General features: G+C 46.3%; 1 protein-coding gene across 3 annotated transcripts in view; it reads left to right on the top strand.

Annotated features, from left to right (window-relative positions):
- The window catches only part of ABCD4 (ATP binding cassette subfamily D member 4), a 214,238-nt gene that overhangs the window by 180,442 nt on the left and 15,163 nt on the right, over positions 1–18,633 (top strand). For all 3 annotated transcript variants that reach the window (XM_086937481.1, XM_086937482.1, XM_086937483.1), the window contains 4 exons: positions 3,309–3,358; positions 4,192–4,244; positions 11,045–11,121; positions 17,416–17,531. In XM_086937481.1, coding sequence (XP_086793607.1) covers positions 3,309–3,358; positions 4,192–4,244; positions 11,045–11,121; positions 17,416–17,531 — 296 coding nt within the window. The remainder of the gene's footprint in view (positions 1–3,308; positions 3,359–4,191; positions 4,245–11,044; positions 11,122–17,415; positions 17,532–18,633) is intronic.

The raw sequence follows: 18,633 nt of genomic DNA, 5'->3' as shown, positions 1-18,633 counted from the left end.
ACTGGCCTTTTAATGTTTCCAATATGGTGTATGCTGCCATTTAGTATGGTCATTTTTGGAGACATTGCAGAACCAAAACACTATTGATGCAGTTGAAGGTAGGTCTCCTGTAGCTTGGGGCTATGCCAGAATCAAAATTCCTATAGTCTTGCTTGTCCACAATTGTAATATTTTTCAATTTTAGGCACATTTATCTAGCACAAATTCACCACGAAGGAATTTGAGCACTTCAATGACTAAGTTGTAATTTTAATCAAATCTTTTTGATGTTTTATATAGCGCGGACTCAACCCAAAAGTTTGGGTGCGCTTTACATAAGCACCAGTTAAAGCAAACAAGGACACTTACATTGTGCCAAGAATCATATGAAGGTGAGCCGACAGCAACACTTGAACCTTGTTTCTCAATTTCAAACTCTGCTTACCTTGTCGTTATGCTATATACACTCATTGCTCTTCTGCCGCCCTGTTCTCACGGGTGGCCCAATGTAATTACGAACAAGATTCCAGCAACTTAAGAGTTAAAAAGGTAACAACCCAGAAGAGCTTGATCTCATCGAGAGACTGGACAAGAGAAACTCCAAAGATTGGTTCCCTCGGAGCATAAAGAGACTATGTATGTCTGCTTTCGTATGATTTTCAGAGATTTAAAGGTTTTGTTGTGCTCTTTAAAAAATAAAAGCAGAATATGCTGTCTATTTGGCTACTTTACTATCTATTAACATTACATTCATGGAACTGAGTCTAGGAAGGATTGTTGTTTACAGCACTTCCCTCGACCCTTGCATTTATGTGCTTACAATGTAAAAACTGCTTCCTTAGAAGCTTTAACAGCATGAGAAAGCGGTGGGTGGGAAGCCATGGGACTTAGAGCAGCTATTTTTCTCGTCACTTTAGAAATGCCTAAATGACCTATGGAGAAAGTGTTTTAGTCATGCCCAACTTTGATTTGAGTTTCTCTCTTTGGAACAGAGCACATTGCTGACACTAGGGCATTTTCAAAGTAAACAGTAAACTCTGTTGAAAACAAGCATCAGCAGTGACAACAGAAAAAGAAGGCGTGGCCGCAATACTTAAAGATAAAGCATTAAGGCGTGCAGCGCTGGAAGTGCTAAGTGTTCAATGTAAAAAAAAAAAAAAGTTCCAACAACCGGATATACAATAGCACAAGTGGAAGAGGACAAATCCTTGCGGTGATCATGGGAGTCAACCACTGAGGAAAAACAATGGAACCAGCAGGAACCATTATCCTATTAGAAGGAAAAAAATTTTAAAGGACACTCACAAAAGCCAATCAGAAGCTGGGGGTGGTCTGTAAGCCCACTGACTAAATACAGCATGTTGAGAGACAGTGGAAAGAGCTAATCATTTATTATTCACTGTTCTGTGCAAGGAACGCCCTAAATGCCCTAGGACTTCTGTAAATTATATTTTGTCATCCTGGTGGTGTGCTAGAAGGAGGAGGTGCACCACCAGCCATAATTTTTAAAATTGTGAAAGCATGCATTGAGGGCAGAAGCCCCCAGCAACAATAAAAAAAAACACAGCAAGTCTCCTGGGTTATTGAATCCAAGACCCAAGGAGAGTACACCATATTTGTTTTAAAGCCCTCTAAGGGACCAGTTGTACTTGGTCATAGGCTTGCTTTTTGAGTCCTGAGAAATATTTTAAAAACAAAAGAGTCAGACATGTTGATTTTTCTTTGGTAAGACTTTATTCAAATATTTTGCAACAGAGACACTTAATAAATATTGCGATTTTTTTAAATATCCATTTGATTATGGGTATTGGTGACTTTTTGACAGACAATAGTCTGCATATATATATTGATGTGCTGACCTCCTGATAACCCAATAGGCCTGCATTTTATATGTTGGTGTTCTGAGCCTTTGTGAAAGTCAGTAGGTGTGCCTTACTTTAATTAATAACCTTTTTATGTCTACCTAACTGTAAATGACACCCTTTATATGGCTACATCACATAGTCATGGATTGGGCACCCGTGGGGGTTGCTTTCTTTTATTATTATTTTATACTTAAGTGACAATATCAGTTAAAACATACAGTTTTAAAGAGAGAGAGAGAGAGATTCACTGAAAAAAATAGGTATCTGAAAGAAACAGGTTAGTGTTAGATTCCCTACCTTAGAATATCCCCAGGCGTCAGACTGGATCCGGAAAGTTTTCGTAGCAGTACCCCTGCGCGTCGTCTGCCGCTCTGCGTCGCCGGTGCCTGTATTGCCTTGGGGCGGACCATGATGACAAGTCGTGCCCCAACTGCCGGGCCTTGACGTCGAAGGCTAGGCGGGAGCTGTCCCGGAAGTGCCTCGAGCTCCGGCAGTCGGCCCTGCGTCGGTCCTGGTCCAGGTCGAGGAGGGGGTCGAAGGACCGGTTGCGGGGCCACAGTCATTGAAGCTCGGCGAGTTGACACCATTCGTCGGGCTCCAAGTCCTCCGGTAAGAGGCACAAGAAGTCGAAGAGACAACATCGCTCTTCCGACTCCCCCGACGCTCGCGTGATGCGGCCAGGGGTTCGGGCGACACCGCCCACGCGGCGCCGCTGTCAGCTCCATACCCGCTGGTCCCTGGGCTGAATGCGATGCAGGAGGAGATCGATGCCTTCCTCATGCCCATGAGGTCGCTCTCTCCGTCGGGTCCCGCAGTGGCGCCTTCGGGCCCTGAGGCCCCAACTGGGAGCCCAAGCGGGCCGGGTGCTTCGGCCCCGGCGCCGTCGACGACTTCGGTCCCGGCGCCGTTGACGACTTCGGTCCCGCGCCGCAGGGCCCCGCCGGATCCGGTTCTGGATCCGGGTTGCCGCTGGTCGACCTCACGACCCCTCCGTCGGCGCAGACTCCCAGGGTGTCGCCCCCGACGCCGTCCCCGATCCCCTCCACTTGATCCGGTTCCGGCGTCGGAACGGCGTTGCTCGACGCCGCATTCGACGCCGAGAGAAGAGCAAATCTTCTACGACCCGGCCCCATCCTTTGTATACTACCAGGAGATGGAGGGCGAGGACGATTCTACTGTAACTTCCTCCTTCCTTCTTTATTATGCACATACTCTGTCTCTACCACTGTCTCATTTGTTTGTCTCCCTCTGCTTTTTTTTATCTAACCGCTGCCTGTCTCATTCACTCCCCGTTCCTCTTAATCTTTCTGTTAGTGGCCCGTTTATTTCTCACTGTACCTCTGTCTCTCTCTTGCTATTGCCGTATTTATGTCTTCCTTCCTTATTTGTTTACATGTTGGTTGCTCACTACAAATGGTATTTTGTTCCTTTAATAGACATCATTCAGTTCTTTTTGTCGTTTAGGGTCAGCAGATGATGAGAGGATCCTCAGGTTCCTGGAGATGACTGGGCTGGTGGGTTTGTAAGCTTTTTTACGCAAATATCGTAATATATTCTCTTTGATAATACATGCAAATGAAAAATGGGACATGGAGATCATGAGTGTTCAACATAGTTCCAGGAGTGCCAGGTTGTCAGGGTATCGATTTGAGATACATTTATGCTACATGGAAAATACAAAGTCTGGTCATCCTGAAATTCTGAAAAATATGCCATCCACCTGGACTTATCATGGACATCCCTGTTGGGAGTTGCTGTATTGCTAAATGGGCAGTTATTCATAACTTTGTAATGTTCTGTCTACTCTTTAAGAGCATGGTGTTTAGGGCATGCTGTACTTCTGTAGTAGCTTCCTTCGTGCTTTCTTGGACCTGCCTCATTTGATGCACCCTTCTATTTCTTAGCTGGTGGTTTACTACCAGAGATTCAGTTGTTTATACCATCTAGGACATGTACTATCTCCTACATTCTAGTATGGTTATGGCATATGGGGATGTTATTCTGCTAATGGAACTGAGCATTGTATCTTCATAGAGACACTTCATCTGTACCCCAGGTGATACTGGGAAGGCCTTTTCAAGTACATTAAATATCACTAAGCTTCCCTCTTTTTAGCTTGCTTTTAGTACAGCCCTTTCTAATGTTAGGACAGATGTACCATCTTCCATACCCTGGAAATACCCAAGCAGAGCTTTATGGTTGCTGTCATTCATAGACTGAACAGGTCAGTGCATGGTAGGCAGGACAGAGGATAGCATTTTATTGTTTTCACTTTTTTGTTGCTCCATATCGTATTAAAGTTAATAATCAACTTTACTGATTCATGTGTCATCTGTATTTTATTCAGTCAAATTTACTGACCAGGACTGGAGGGCTGGACCACAAGGTGGACTGGGACTGGTAAGTGAGTTTCCTTTGCTCTTCCAGTTTTAGGATGATGCAGGGCAGTCTAGGGAGAGACAGAGTGCTTCTGGTCATACAACAGTTTACCCAGCAGTCTGAGGTCTGTGAATGCGAAAATCAGGTTAGAAACCTGTCTCTGTATTTGCAGGGCAAAGCCTGTGGGCCCACATTCCTATTTTTAGAGTAGCGTCACTGTTCTGAGAGACGGGGGCTGTTGGGATAAAGAGACCTCACTTGTAAATTATGATTTTGAAATGCGGTTGAGGTTTGAAGAATCATGGAAGTATTAGGCTGTGTAGATGATAGTCAGTAGTGCATCTGCTACTCTGATTTTGCTACAAATAATTAATGAATCAATCAATCATATCATTTGTATAGCACACTACTCACCCGTGAGGGTCTCAAGGCGCTGGGGTGGGGAACTCTGCTACTGCTCGAAAAGAGAGGTCTTGAGGAGTTTTCTGAAGGTCAGCAGGTCTTGGGTCTGCCGTAGGTGGATGGGGAGGGTGTTCCAGATCTTGGCGACGAGGTGGGAGAACGATCTGCCGCAGGAGGTCGCTCTTCGGAAGCGGAGGACTGTGGCGAGGTCAGCGGAGCGGAGCTGGCGGGTGGAGGTGTAGAAGCTGAGTCTTCTGTTGAGGTACGTTGGTCCGGTGTTGTGGAGTGCCTTGTGTGCATGGGTGAGGAGCTTGAAGGTTATCCTCTTGTTGACGGGGAGCCAGTGCAGGTCTCTCAGGTGGGGTGTGATGTGGCTGCGGCGAGGGATGTCGAGGATCAGGCGTGCAGAGGTGTTCTGGATGCGCTGGAGCCGTCTCAGGAGTTTGGCCGAGGCTCCTGCGTAGAAGGCGTTTCCGTAGTCCAACCAGCTGCTGACGAGGGCCTGGGTGACCGTTCTTCTCGTTTCAGTGGGGATCCACTTGTCGATCCTGGGGAGCATGCGGAGGGTGTTGAAGCAGGAGGAGGAGACAGCGTTGACCTGTTTAGTCATGGAGAGCGTGGAGTTGAGGATGACCCCTATGTTGCGTGCGTGGTCGGTGGGTGTTGGAGTGGTTCCCAGTGCTGTCGGCCACCAGGAGTCGTCCTAGGCCGAAGGGGTGGATTCGAGGATGAGGACCTCTGTCTTGTCCGAGTTCAGCTTCAGTCAGCTGTTCCTCATCCATTCAGCGACGGCCTTCATTCCTTCGTGAAGGCTGGTTTTGGCGGTGTGGGGGTCCTTGGTGAGGGAGAGGATCAGCTGGGTGTCATCGGCGTAGGAGATGATGTTGACTTTGTGGCGACGTGGGCGAGCATGCCATGTAGATGTTAAATAGAGTTGGGCTGAGGGATGAGCACTGGGGTACCCTGCAGATGATCTCGGTGGCTTTGGAGCAGAAGGGGGGAAGGCGGCCACTCTGTGTTCTGCCGGAGAGGAAGGAGGTGGTCCAGTTCAGGGCCTTCTCTTGGATCCCGGCGTTGTGGAGGCATGTTAGTAGTGTGTGGTGGCAGACCGTGTCGAAGGTGGCTGACAGGTCCTGGAGGATGAGGGCCGCTGTTTCACCGTTGTCCAGCAGGGACTTCCTCGAGGTAGCATGTCCGTTCTCGATGACCTTTGACGGGAACGGGAGCAAGGAGATGGGCCGGAAGTTCATGGGGTCCTTGGGGTCTGCCTTGACTGACTAGAATTAACTAGAAATTTAGATCCTAGACATGCTGGGGATAAAAGGGGTGGACGTTTCTGAACTAAGTCAAGCATTTGTTGAGGTCTGAGCCAGACACAACCTAGAAGAAATGATGATAACCATAGGAGCCAACATTGCATTCCACCAGTTGTCAGCACCAAGGGGATCAAGCCAAACCTCCCATCGAGTCCTAAAGTAATCCAGTGTACACAGAGGATTGATTATTAATGTACAATATATTTTGTAGATGACTCCCTTGACCAACGCATCTATAATAAGCTTAGCTTCCAGCGGGCTAAACTCCGGGAGGGGGTAGGCCTGGGATACGCGAGTGTGGTGTGCTTGTCATAGTTGTAATTATTTGTAAAATTGTGTGGAGGCAAGCAAATAGGTATCTCGGAGTTCTTGGAAGGACAGTGTGTGTGACCCTGACCACACGTCGCCTAGCTGTGTTATGCCACAGAGGTCCCATTTCCCAAACCCCTTCAGTGCTCCTACCTCATGTAACCAGGTGCCATGCCAAAGGAGTGTTTGTTATGTTAGTTTAGCGTCCCAGTGAGTGTAACTGAGTGCAGCCCTCTACGTGAGGAAAGCAGCCCTGGTCACTGCGGAAGCGGGGCATTTGATCAGAGAACCATAAAGCATGGTCATATTCCAAGGGAACCCCACGAGTGACCATTCCATCTTGTAGACAGGATGCTACCATATCCTGTTGAACCAAACCACAAAAAGTTGGGAGGCAAGATAGTAAAGATATAGGTTGGTCATCCCCAAGCCTCCATCTTATGGGGCACGTTGGCAGGGAGAAAGGGCCAGAGGAGGCCTGGACAGGTGCCAGAGGAAGGAGGTTGTGACTCTATCCAGAGCACAGAACCAAGTCTGCGGTACAGATATCGGGAGATTCTGAAAGACATGGAGGAATCTCGGCAAAATCATCATCTCATATTGGGCCAATCAGCTCATGACGTTCAACGGAAGGGAGTGCCATTTTTTGAGTTCCTCTTTGAGCCTTCGTGTCAGGAGCCCGAGGTTGAGAACCCAGGTAAGTTCCGGGTGAAGTGCCATCCAGATGCCTAAATAGCGGAAGCTGCATTGGCGGATAGGGATGTTATCCTGCCAATTCGAGCACTCCCAAGTCAAAGCCAAAGGCACTAATACTGACTTAGACGGGTTCACCTGGAGGCCCGAAGCTGCTTCAAGCACTGGAGATTTCTAAGGCAGCGGGTTCCACACACTGCAGGGTCTGCAAGGTAAAGGACGATGTCATCTGCATACAGCGCTATACGATCTTCATGCCCCTCACTCCTTATGCGTACCTGGGCATCTCTACGGTGAAAGCACGCCAGCGGTTAAATCATCAGCGTGAAAAAGAGATGAGAGAGGGGGCACCCCTGCAAATGTCCCCGTCCAATAGAGAATACTTCCGAGAGTACCCCATTCACAGAGACTTGCGCAGTGGAGTTAGTGTAAAGTGCTTGGATGAATCCGCCCCAACTTTCTTGAATGTCAATGGCTCGTCCAGCATCCGAATCCCGAGCAAGAGGCACTTCATTAAGGAAATGGGAGGCAGAACTAAGGTTCGCTCAAGGAGAAGCTATGTAAAGGTGGATGTAGCAGTGGGTGAATGTTTGTGCTACCTCAGTAACAGTGTGGTGAACGGTACAAATTTCATCCATGATTCTGGGCACAACTCTGTTCGCCTGAAGATTGGAGGCCAACCAATATAACAGCCTTCCATTCTTGTCCCCTCACCCATAGATCCTAGCTGTCATGGCTCGCCACAAGTGTTTCGCAGCCTCCAGGGACTAGAGATGGATCTCCTCATTTAAGAGGTTCAATTGCATTGCCGGGGCACCTCGCCATGAAGGTCAGTCACAAGGCTTTCCTCCAATCGGAAGGCGCCGGCCTCTAATTGAATGATGTGAAGGGAGCAAGCTCATTATTTCACTCTAATTCGCCCCCTGGCATATCCCCTAATGCTCACCTTACTGCAGCCCAGAGGGTGCCAACTGATCTGACAGAGTGATTGGTACTCTGGAAATAGGCTTGCAATTCGTCTCCAAGGGCCTGGGTATAAGATTCACCTTAGAGATACCACGCATTAAAATGCTACATGGGCCGTGAGCCTTTCCTGGTGGAGCCGAGAAGGAGAGGAGCAGAGGAGCATGGTTTAATATACCACCATGGAGAAGGATCTGGGTATTTTATACCACTCGGCCGTCTGGGGCCAGCATGAAATAAGATCAATGCTGAAGTGGGTATGTGTGCTGCAGAAGTAGGAGTGAATTGCAATTGTCGGGGGTTCCACACCCTACAAACATCACATAGACCTAGAGCAGCGGCCCAGTTGGAGAGACTACAAGCCCTGGCTCGGCAAGATGCAGGGGGTGGCCAGTGGCGTCTATGTCTGGGGCAGGAACAGCATCGAAGTCGCCACCTCTCAGTGTCAGCCCTTGTGAGAGATCCAAGAGGATCTTAGATAGGTCATGGATGAAGGCATCCAGAGCCGTTGGGGATGTAAAAACAACCACATAGTTAATGGTTGACCCTCAACGTTCCAGCAATTGCAGTGTATCAACCTTGAGGGTCTCTGATTTCACGGGTGACAGTCATAGGGAAGGAGCGACATAATAAAATTGCACCCCTCCGGGCTCTCTGAACGAAGCCAGAGTGGAAGACACTGTCATAGTCTTTACGCACCACAATTTGGGCTCACTTGACACCCCTACCATTTTAGCTGATGCACAAATGCCCAATTAAAGCACTTGCACTGAAGGTTGTGTTCTTGATTATGATCACTTCACACATACAAGTAAATGAGTTACAAGCACTGATTTCAGAAAAACAATTTTTTAAAGATTTACCATCGGGACATTCTCCTCGGAAATAAAGATTACTTGGCAAGGAGGATAGAGGCCGCTTCAAATTCCTGCAAAGAGATTTTCACGATCGTCAGGGAGTTTACTGCCCCTCGATCCAATTCAACCCAGGCTACCCCTCTGAGCCGTGGGTTTCTGCCCTTGCTGATTTTTTTACCACCAAGATCAAACTGATTCAGGATTCTTTTCCTTTGAAGGTGGTTGAAGTAGCCCCTAGTTTTGAGGACGGCTCTGCTTTGGTGGCCTTGGTGGGTCCAGTTCTGGTGGATTTTCCGCCTATTTCAGCTATATCTTCACTGGCACTTATGGCCAATCTTAAATCTGGGTCGCTTCTTGACCCTTGTCCGGCCATATTTCTGGCTAAAACGGCTGAAGTGGTGAATCCACTGGCAAAGCCACTTTTGAATCTCTCCTTGAGTCGGGGGGTGGTACCACAGGTCTGGAAACAGGCGAATGTTATCCCCCTCCTTAAGAAACCTGGTCTTGATCCTGAGGTTCTGGCCAACTACAGGCCGATTTCTCTTCTTCCTGCGCTGGCCAAGATCTTGAAGAAGCATGTGCACACCGTGCTCTCCAATTTTCTGGAATCGTACAATCTGCTGCACCCCACTCAATCTGGATTCCGCCCCAATCTAAGCACCGAGATGGCGCTCTTGGAGGTGTCTGAAGCCATTAAAGAGGCTATGCTTATAATGCTAGATCTGTCGGCTGCTTTTGACACCGTCCCCCATGAGGGTCTCCTCGCCAGACTTTATGAGATCGGTCTTAGGGGGACGGTGCTCAGCTGGTTTAAATATTTTTTGGCTGACCGTCGACAAACGGTCTGGGTCCCATCTAGCTCTGCCATGATGCCGCCTTTGGGAGTCGGAGTTCCGCAGGGTTCTGTGTTGAGCCCGACTCTTTTTAACATCTTTATGACCCCTCTGGCTGCACTGGCTGAGTCTTTTGGGGCCCAGATTGTTTCCTACGCCGACGATACCCAGCTCCTCTTTACGTGCAGGAAAAAGGAGAAGATTTTGATGGAGAGAGTATCCGTGAGTGCCTTGGGGCTGTTTTCAAATGGTTCCAGCTTAACTGCCTCAAGTGCAACTCCGATAAATCTGAGGTACTCTTCTTCGGTTGTTCATCCGATCCAGATTGGCAGGAATAGTGGCCGGTCAACATGTTCCCTCCAGCGGCCTCGTCCCAGCTGGCAAAGAACTTGGGGGTCAAGATTGACAATGGTCTGGCGTTAAGATCTCAGATCCTTGGTCTTACGGGAACTTGCTTTGGCCTCCTCAGGATGCTCCGTAAGTTTCTTCCGCTGCTTTCTGAGGAGCACAGGAAGACGACGGTGCAGGCCTTAATAGGCTCAAGACTGGATTATTCCAACGTCCTGTATCTTGGCCTGCCGGAATATCTCCTACAACGGCTGCAGGTGGTCCAGAACTCGGCCGCAAGGGCCATCTTTGGTCTGCACAGGCGAGCCAGAGTTTCTGGTCTTCTGCAGTCGCTGCATTGGCTGCCTATCCGTAAGCGGATAGTTTTCAAGGCTTTGACCCTGGCCCATAAGGCGCTTTACGCCTCGGGAGCCAAATATCTCCAGAAAAGGCTTGCCTTTTACCATCCGGCCAGATCTTTGAGGTCTGAAGCACTCTTCCTCGCTGTGGTCCCTCGAGTAAAAAGGGCTCGGATTGAAGGTCGCTCTTTCTAACTGTTGGCGCCACAGCTTTGGAATACTCTGCCCCGAGCATTACGTAGTACCTCTAATCTGTTGAACTTCAGGAAGGGCCTTAAAACTTGGCTTTTCGCCCTTTAGGTTGCTCGTTCCTCTTTTTACCTGGTCTGTTATTTTACTGTGCTGTGTTTTTCTTTTGTTACTGGTTTGTTAATATAAGCGCCGGGACACTCCATGGAGTAGCCGTGCGCTATAGAAAAACCAAAATAACATAACAAAACATGCCGCAGAAAGCTTCCCCCCCCCCCCCCCCCCCCACCCCCATCTAGCCTTATTGTACTTGGGAACCTGAATCAGTTTCAACAGTGCACATTTATAGTAATGTTTAGGCTGAAAAAAGAAAATGCTATTTACCAGTGAGAGTAGTTTTGCAGTTCGTATCCATTACTGACTCGCATGTGACCCAACCAACCTCCCTCGTCTTCCTGTTTGTGACTCTTTTAGGCATCTAATGTTTATCCCTCTGGCTATCATGCGTCTCTATGACTGGATCACCTCGATGTGAACATTTCTATGCCTAATCATTATACTCTTGTGTTGCAGGTATGATGTCCTGTCTCCAGGGGAAATGCAGAGACTTTCTTTTGCACGACTGTTTTACCTACAGCCAAAGTATGCAGGTCAGTGACTTCCCTACGGCAGCAGAGAGCAGAGACTACTCAACCCAGAGACCTTTTTAACAAGGAACTAGGAAGGGAATAAGAATGAGCCATTTACATATTTGCTTGCTTGTAAAGTGCTACATTGTGCCAGAAAGACACTTCATGGTGTTGACTGGTGGTGTGAAGTAGTTTTGTAATTTCTGACTCTTTCAGGCGGAGTTGAAGATCCATCATTTATGCACACTTGGTATAAGGCCAATTGTATTTATTGACGAAGGGCATGCTGTGGTCAGTGATGCCTTGTTTACAATGAGACACACAATTGATGGACGGAATGCAAAACAAATCAAAACAATGTTTCTTTTTGCATTTATTTACAATGAGGGCAGGAGTAGGACAGGGTTGTCCTGATGTATTTCTTGGATGGATTAAACACCTTGTTTAAGAATTTTATCTTAAGCTTCTTCTTGAAGGTTTGCAGATAAGGTAGATTTCTCAAATTTGGGTTCCACAGGTGATCTCCTAAATTTTGATCAATCTTGTTCCAAGGGCCTTCTTCTTAAATTTGGCTTACACACTCAAGTATGCTTTGCAGGATCTCAAGTTTGCACCTGGTGTGTTTATCTAGGGAATAAGGTATTTAAATGTTCAGGGCTATGACCCTTCTGAAGCAGGTAATTTTCTTAGGTTTGGGTCTTCAGAAGCCAATGGGGATCTTTGAGGGCAGGCGTGATTCAAGTAGATTTTTTTCTACTTTGCTTTTACCGCCTCTGTAGCTTCAGATCTGTGTCTGGGCCTTCGGTGGAAAACTGTGATACCATAGTCGAAATTCACCTACACCAAGGCCTGGCCAGACCACCATGACGACATAATTGAAGTAATCAGTGTGGCCTTGAGAACATCTTCGCATAAATGTTAGTGTTTTTGACTGTCATCGTGATTATTAGCCAAGAGACAATTTTTCGATGAATATATATATATATCAGATACAGCACACTTCTCTGATTCGGGTGCAGTTTTTAGTTAACTCCAGGGAAGCAGCAGGCCTTTTTCGTAGCATTCTGAATACTTTCTTAAATTGATCTTACCAAAGGCTTGGGGATGGGGGGGGGGGGGTGCACAATCAAGAGCTGAGCTTTACAATGGCCACACGTCTTTACAGGCTCAATGGGGGTGGGTTACATCATCTGGCAAAATCTGGCCTTGGTACGCTTCTTTTTAATCCAGGGCAGGAACTATCACAGGAGAGTGATGTGAAGATTCCCTCAGTAATTAAGCAGATTGTTGGAAGTGGGAGCACCCTAATCTGTGGAACTGGCTTTAGGCGATGTTTTACTCTTAGGCCTTCCACATGAGCATAGCCTAGTGCAGCCTGGCACTGCGGAGGATGGAGAGACACCTGATTACCTGTCTATGACACTGCTGCATGTATGTGCTGGTGAGGTGCTGTATTGGGCTCCTGTCGGGAACTTTGGCCGCCCAAATATGTGGCTGTATCTGGAGAAAATTACCCAGCGGGATAATAGTGACCATGTTCCCCACTCGTGAGGGGGGAGGTCCAGCTCTGCTACTAGTCTTTCCTCTGTAGGGCTCATTGTTTCAAACCTAGAGTTGTATGGCTGCCCCTCCATGCCCCAACTGTTCACAGTCTCTGGGGTATAATACCTCTGGGACCCATTGGCACACAATCCAGCATAACCTGGTCTATGTAGTCCTGTTGGTCATGTTGTCTGGGGATCTGCTTTATTAATTGATGTGGGCCCAACCAGATGCCGCCAAGGCATCCCATGGCTTCTTTTTGTCACCATAGATAGAATGTGCCTGGGTTAAAGGTTTGTTAGCTGAGTACTGCTCTTATATCCTTGCTTACGTCAAACTCCATGTGGCTGTGTTCTTGCTACTGACTACAACCAACTCGACCAGGCTGGGCTGCCCTTTGTCTTGGCATGCATGCTCCGCCAGCAGCACTCTGGTAGGAGTCTCAGCTTTGGGGCACGGAGACTATTATTTATCAATCTCCGCAGATGATATGGAGATAATTTGCTTGGCAGCATATCAAGCATCAAAATAAATTGAGAGAAGTCAAAAATAGTTACCTTGAGCCCTGGCACTGGGAGATGTGATAAGAACATTTCCTCACAATGGCATAGTGGTCCAGATACACTGCAGTGCTGGTTGGGTCAGTAAGTACAGTTATGGGACACCCTATGTCAAAGTCACAGAGCAGGTAAAGAGATGGATGTGACTCATTGACTCTTGAAAGACTAGGGGCCATGATGAAAACTGTTGTGCAACGTAAACTCTAACACCTATTCTTCAACATTCTGCAGACTCTAACGTGCCATTTCTTTGCTCAGCCCCGACCCGAATGATCAAACAGACATGGGCAGGGGAAACCTCACATTCAATGGAAAACCCTCATTTTTCTTTCTAAGCTGTGTGGATTTGCAGCATCGGAGTTTAAATTATATTTTTTATGTGCCCAGGCACAGTTCCACCTGTCCTTTTCCCATCTAGTAGTGGATGGGCTCAAGGTGCATCCCTAGCCCCTGATCTCCGTTATAACCTGGGTGGATTTGCAGTAGCTAGATTTAAATTCTATTATTCATGTGCTCAGGTACACTTTCCCCGTTTTTTGTTCCATTTGCCATTTGTCTTTAACCATGTAATTGTGGAGACCGATCTGGTGCATCCTCACCACTTGACCACAACATTGTGTTACCTGGGAGTAGACCTTTCCACTCCTTCAATTCGGTGGCCTTCGCCCGGATGGGCCTGGCAGAGACTGGCAAATAGCGCAGGTAAGGCAATCTTTTACTCCCAAAACCTACTGCCAGTAGGTAACTCCTCGCTTTCACTCATACTATGCAAATCATTATCTCCTAACTTTAACCAGTATTCTTTAACTAAACTTCAAACAGTGCAAAATGCTGCCCCTTGGTTCACTTTTGACATTCCTTATCATTGGTCGGTCCCTCAGGAGTTAAAATAAAATTGCACTGGTTGCTAGTGCAGAAGAAAATTCTGTTTAAGGCCTTTTGTATAGCTTATCGAGCCCTATGCAATCTGGGTCCTCAATTGTTTAGATCCAAGTTTCAATAGTGGTCACCTAGTAGGTCATTGATTGTGCCAAGATTTTGCCTGGTAAGATGGAGAGGCAGATCCTTTGTTTATGCTACAGCCAAATCTGGAACACACTTCCGCATCCCATTACAGAATTAGACAACTATATGCTGTTTAGAAGAAATCTTAAAACTTGTCTTTTTACACTTTACAACCTGGTTTCAGTCACTCTGGTTTCTGCTCTCGCTTCTCATGAGTTTGGTGTTTTGGGGTTTCACCGCCTTGACGCCTTATGGTGTTTGTGTGCTTTAGCAATCGTTTTTCATTTTGTTTCACCTGACTATGGGGTCAAGACTCTGTTAGAATTGCAAACATTAGGCAACATCTTCCTTGAGGGCAGGGTTTTGCTGATACAGGATATTAAGGATGACCAAAATAGTATGTTGATGGATGTGTTTCTATACGATTGCCAAAGGTCCACATGTCAATTCCTCACCCATCATTCCCTTTGGTGCTTCTCACGCATGCCTGATTGATAGCGGGTGTTACCCAGAAGCATTTAGTCACTGGACTATACAGTTGTGTGTTGGAGAATGCATAGGTGGCACATTGAAGTCCATAGGCAAATTGGACATAAAGTCCTCATTCTCTGATGAACAGTGGGCCTACTGTTGTGCTGAATCAGAGAGGTCCTTCTTAATGTTAAACATTGATGGTTGCAGTTCCAGTTCTTGCATAGAGTCTACTGCACTCCCAATGGGTTAGCATAATAACAAAAGATTTGTCATGTCTGCACTGCTGTTCTCCAGGTGTTTTTTCACTTGGTCTGGATCTGCCTGGTAACTTTCTGGACAGCAATCTTGACTTCACTGTTAACTATGATAATCGGATTGATGCCTCCTCATGGGTTTGTAGAGATATATGTTTGAGATATCCCACTTGCCCAGCGCAAGTATATGGTATTTGCCCTTCTGCCAGCAGAAAGGTGTGTAGCAAATATTGTAGGGTAGAACTCCAGGCTCCAGATTTTATGACTGGCTGAAAGACCAGCTGTACTGTAGCAATACGTTGGATATCTACTTGTCCATGGGCATGTTGGCCGGGCCTAGAGACATCTGAGCTCCTTTGCATGCCTACTTCATGATCATTGCGAACACAAGGAGATGATGGACGGAGTGCTGAAACTTTTCAGACACTCACCCCCACTCGCAGATCTGGGTTGAATCCATCATTCTTTAGCTCACTTCGCCACCTCAGTTCAGACCCAGCTATATGCAAATCAGTCTTCGCCCTGTGCCTCATGGGAACAGTCCAGCCCGAACTGCTTGTTTCTGGTCTAGGGAAGACATGGCTTGGCAGTTCGGACTGGAATGTTCCCATGAGGCACAGGGTCAGACTGATTTGCATATGGCCATGTTGGAACTGTTGTGGCGGAGTGAGCTAAAGAATGATGATGGATTAAACCCAGATCAGTTAACTGGGGGTGAGTGCTTGCAATGTTCAACACTCCGTCCATCATCCCCTTTGGGTTTGCTTACTTCGTGATCATGGCACCAATTTAAATGACAAAAGCAGCTCCATACCAAATGCGTTGAAGCATTGTGGTTTCCCTTTCCTTAGCACACTTGATAATACAATGTTGCCTGCTGGCTTGCATGATGTGGGCTTGGGTGCTTTTCTGTGTTTCTTGCCTTGGGAGCTGTTTGACCCATCACTAAATGGAACTGGGTTACTTCTTACCATTGGCGTATCTGACCCGTCAGCTTTGTTACTGTGGCTACACACTATTATCTACCAGTTAGTGTGCCATTCACTGCTCATACTGCTTTGCTTCTCCCACTGTTGTAAAATAAACAAAAATACATCTTTAAAAAACAGGATGTCCAGAGCCAATGTTTTGACAACATCATGCTTTCCTCTGGGGCAGTCTCTGTTTTAAGGTGCAGGATTGTTTGAACGTTAGAATAGTGAGTGTGGTATAAATTAAAAATATTCATTTATTCATTCATATTCTTTCTGCCTTTTTTTGCATGCTCAGTCACTATCCGTGTGCTACCATAGTCCTGTCAGGGTTTAACTGTGGTTCTGATCCCCAATTTTGTGTGAGCTATGAATAGAATCAAGGTTGGGAAATATAGAGTTCCTGCATGGAAATGGAGGGTAAATGATATTCTGTTGTTTAGCTATGTTCTCTAATTCCTTACTGATTATGCAGACTGGATGTTTGGACCAAATGGAAAGTAAAGCCTTCCAAACCTCACAAAGTTATTAAACAGTAGGAACCCTGGTGTGAAGCCAGATGTTCATCTTCTAAATCTTAATATTTGCCAGGCATTGGATTAATTCTCCTTATTGATGGTGTATAAAGAAGGAGGAACTAATGTAACTAAGGAGAAGTTGACGGGCCTCATTAGCGAGGGGGGAATCTGATCTCCTGCTGGGTAGCTGGAACAGCCTGTGTATTATTTTTTTCTGCTCAAAATGTAATCGCCCCAATCCTTTATAGATACATATGGCAAAGGGGGTTGTTAAGAGAATCTAGGGAGTAGTTGGGCTAGTGGTACAAGTGGTATGGTTCACTTAAGCGAGTAACAGTGTAGAGGAAAATTTCCCTTGGCATACTCATTGCTGTTTCATAGATCTTATGGAACAATTCATACCTTTGGAGGGGAGGGGGGGAGAGAAGGGACCAGTGATTGATTGAGGGGAATACAGGACGATCGGTTTTAGGGGTACATGAAGAAGAAAAGAAGAACCACATTCAGGAAAAAAGAGGATGATGGTAGATGTTGCTAAAGATAGGGAAGAGACCAATGATTGGTGTCGGAAGCTGATTGCAGAAGGTATATGTAATGTAATGTAATGTAAGGTCACACTTATATAGCGCTACTACCACTCCAAGGAGCATCTTTTGGAGCATTGTTCTGTCATAGATTCTCAATCTTTGGAGGCTTCTGGTTTTATTATGAATAGTCTTAGAAAATGTTTGGAGAAAAGATGTTACAGATTCTGATCTACTGTCAGTAACACGTTATTATATCTTTCTGTAAAGCAGAAATTGGGTAGCAATTTTCAGTCACTTCTGTGTCAGGATGGATTATTCTTCTTGGGTGAGATAGTGGTGGTGGTGGGCTCCAGCCTATTCTCAACCATGAGGTGATCAAACTTTATGAAGATGTAGACTGTGGAGGGTGATAATTAATTTTAATAACAAACGAGATATAGTGATACATTTTATTATGTTGGTAGTGCTGGATGAGGCAACAAGCGCCCTGACTGAGGAAGTGGAGAATGAGCTTCACAGAGCCTGCAAACAGCTGGGGATGACCCTGATCAGCGTGGGACACCGCACAAGCCTGGAAAAGGTGAGTGTGCTTCCTTGATTCCAGCATGATGCCAATCAGACAGTTTCTTCCTCCTCCCTACTTCACCGGTCCTGTCTTTTCCTGTCCTGGTGGCGACAGCAAACTCCGAAAGAGTCTCCCTTACACCAGGCCATACGTAGAATAAATACATTCTGGAACTCTGCATAGCTAGAACTCTATATGTTAAAGTACCACAATGGTTTCAAGTCTCTAAATAGTAAATGAAAATGTTGCAGGGCCAAACAAGAGTGACTGCCCAAAACGTATCATATATCACTGTAGACCTAGATAGTTACATCTCAGACATTCCCCACTCAACAGACAGTCCCCACAGAGGGTGGTAGGGCACAGCACCATTCTGTTCTAGTGGGGCAGGGTGTGATTAAAAGATGTGGTGCGTGAGAGTGTCTCAGGAGGGTGACATTCAGCTCTGCCAGAATCACCTCTCGACAATTCTGGTAGATTCAGAGGAACAAAACCCATTTCTTTGTTTAAAAAAGACAATTGTTCCAGGCACAGGTTCTGAAAACATTTGAGTGCATGCATACATGACACACTCTACCCAAACTGCTTGATGCAAGGGTGCCAAAAAGAACATTTACCAGAATCTCATTAGTAAAATAAGAAATTGAGTCAGAAGATAATGCTTGATTATACTTTCCAATATGAAAGCCTGAAACAACATTAAGTGTCCAGATGAAATGAACCTGTAGGTGCAACTAAGTTCAAATATCAGGCCTGATAATTGGCATTTCAGACGCAAGTGAGTTACTCCAGCAAAATATATTAGATTGGCTCTATTACCTCATAACTACTTGAACTACAAAAATTCAAGTATCTTTTTGCCTTCCGTCCACTGATTGTAGCCCGATTGGTGGTGTGTTTTGAGTTTGCTCCTTTTCCTTTCAGGTCTCCAAAACACCCAATTTGCTCAAGCATTCCTGAATCGCACATGTCTTTTTAACATCAAATATTCAGCACTGCATTGTAGAGTCCCTTCCTCATATGATTTATTTCAGGTATATTTTTAGACACTTAGGGGTCCATTATGATGTCGGCGGATTGCCTCCGCCAGGCTGACGGTAGCCACCGCCGGCCTGGC

The sequence above is a fragment of the Lissotriton vulgaris genome, chromosome 9 (assembly GCF_964263255.1).
Source record: "Lissotriton vulgaris chromosome 9, aLisVul1.2, whole genome shotgun sequence".
In the NCBI taxonomy this organism is placed as follows: Eukaryota; Metazoa; Chordata; class Amphibia; order Caudata; family Salamandridae; genus Lissotriton; species Lissotriton vulgaris.
Note: the sequence above shows the minus strand (reverse complement) of the source record. Positions and strands in the feature narration are given on the sequence as shown.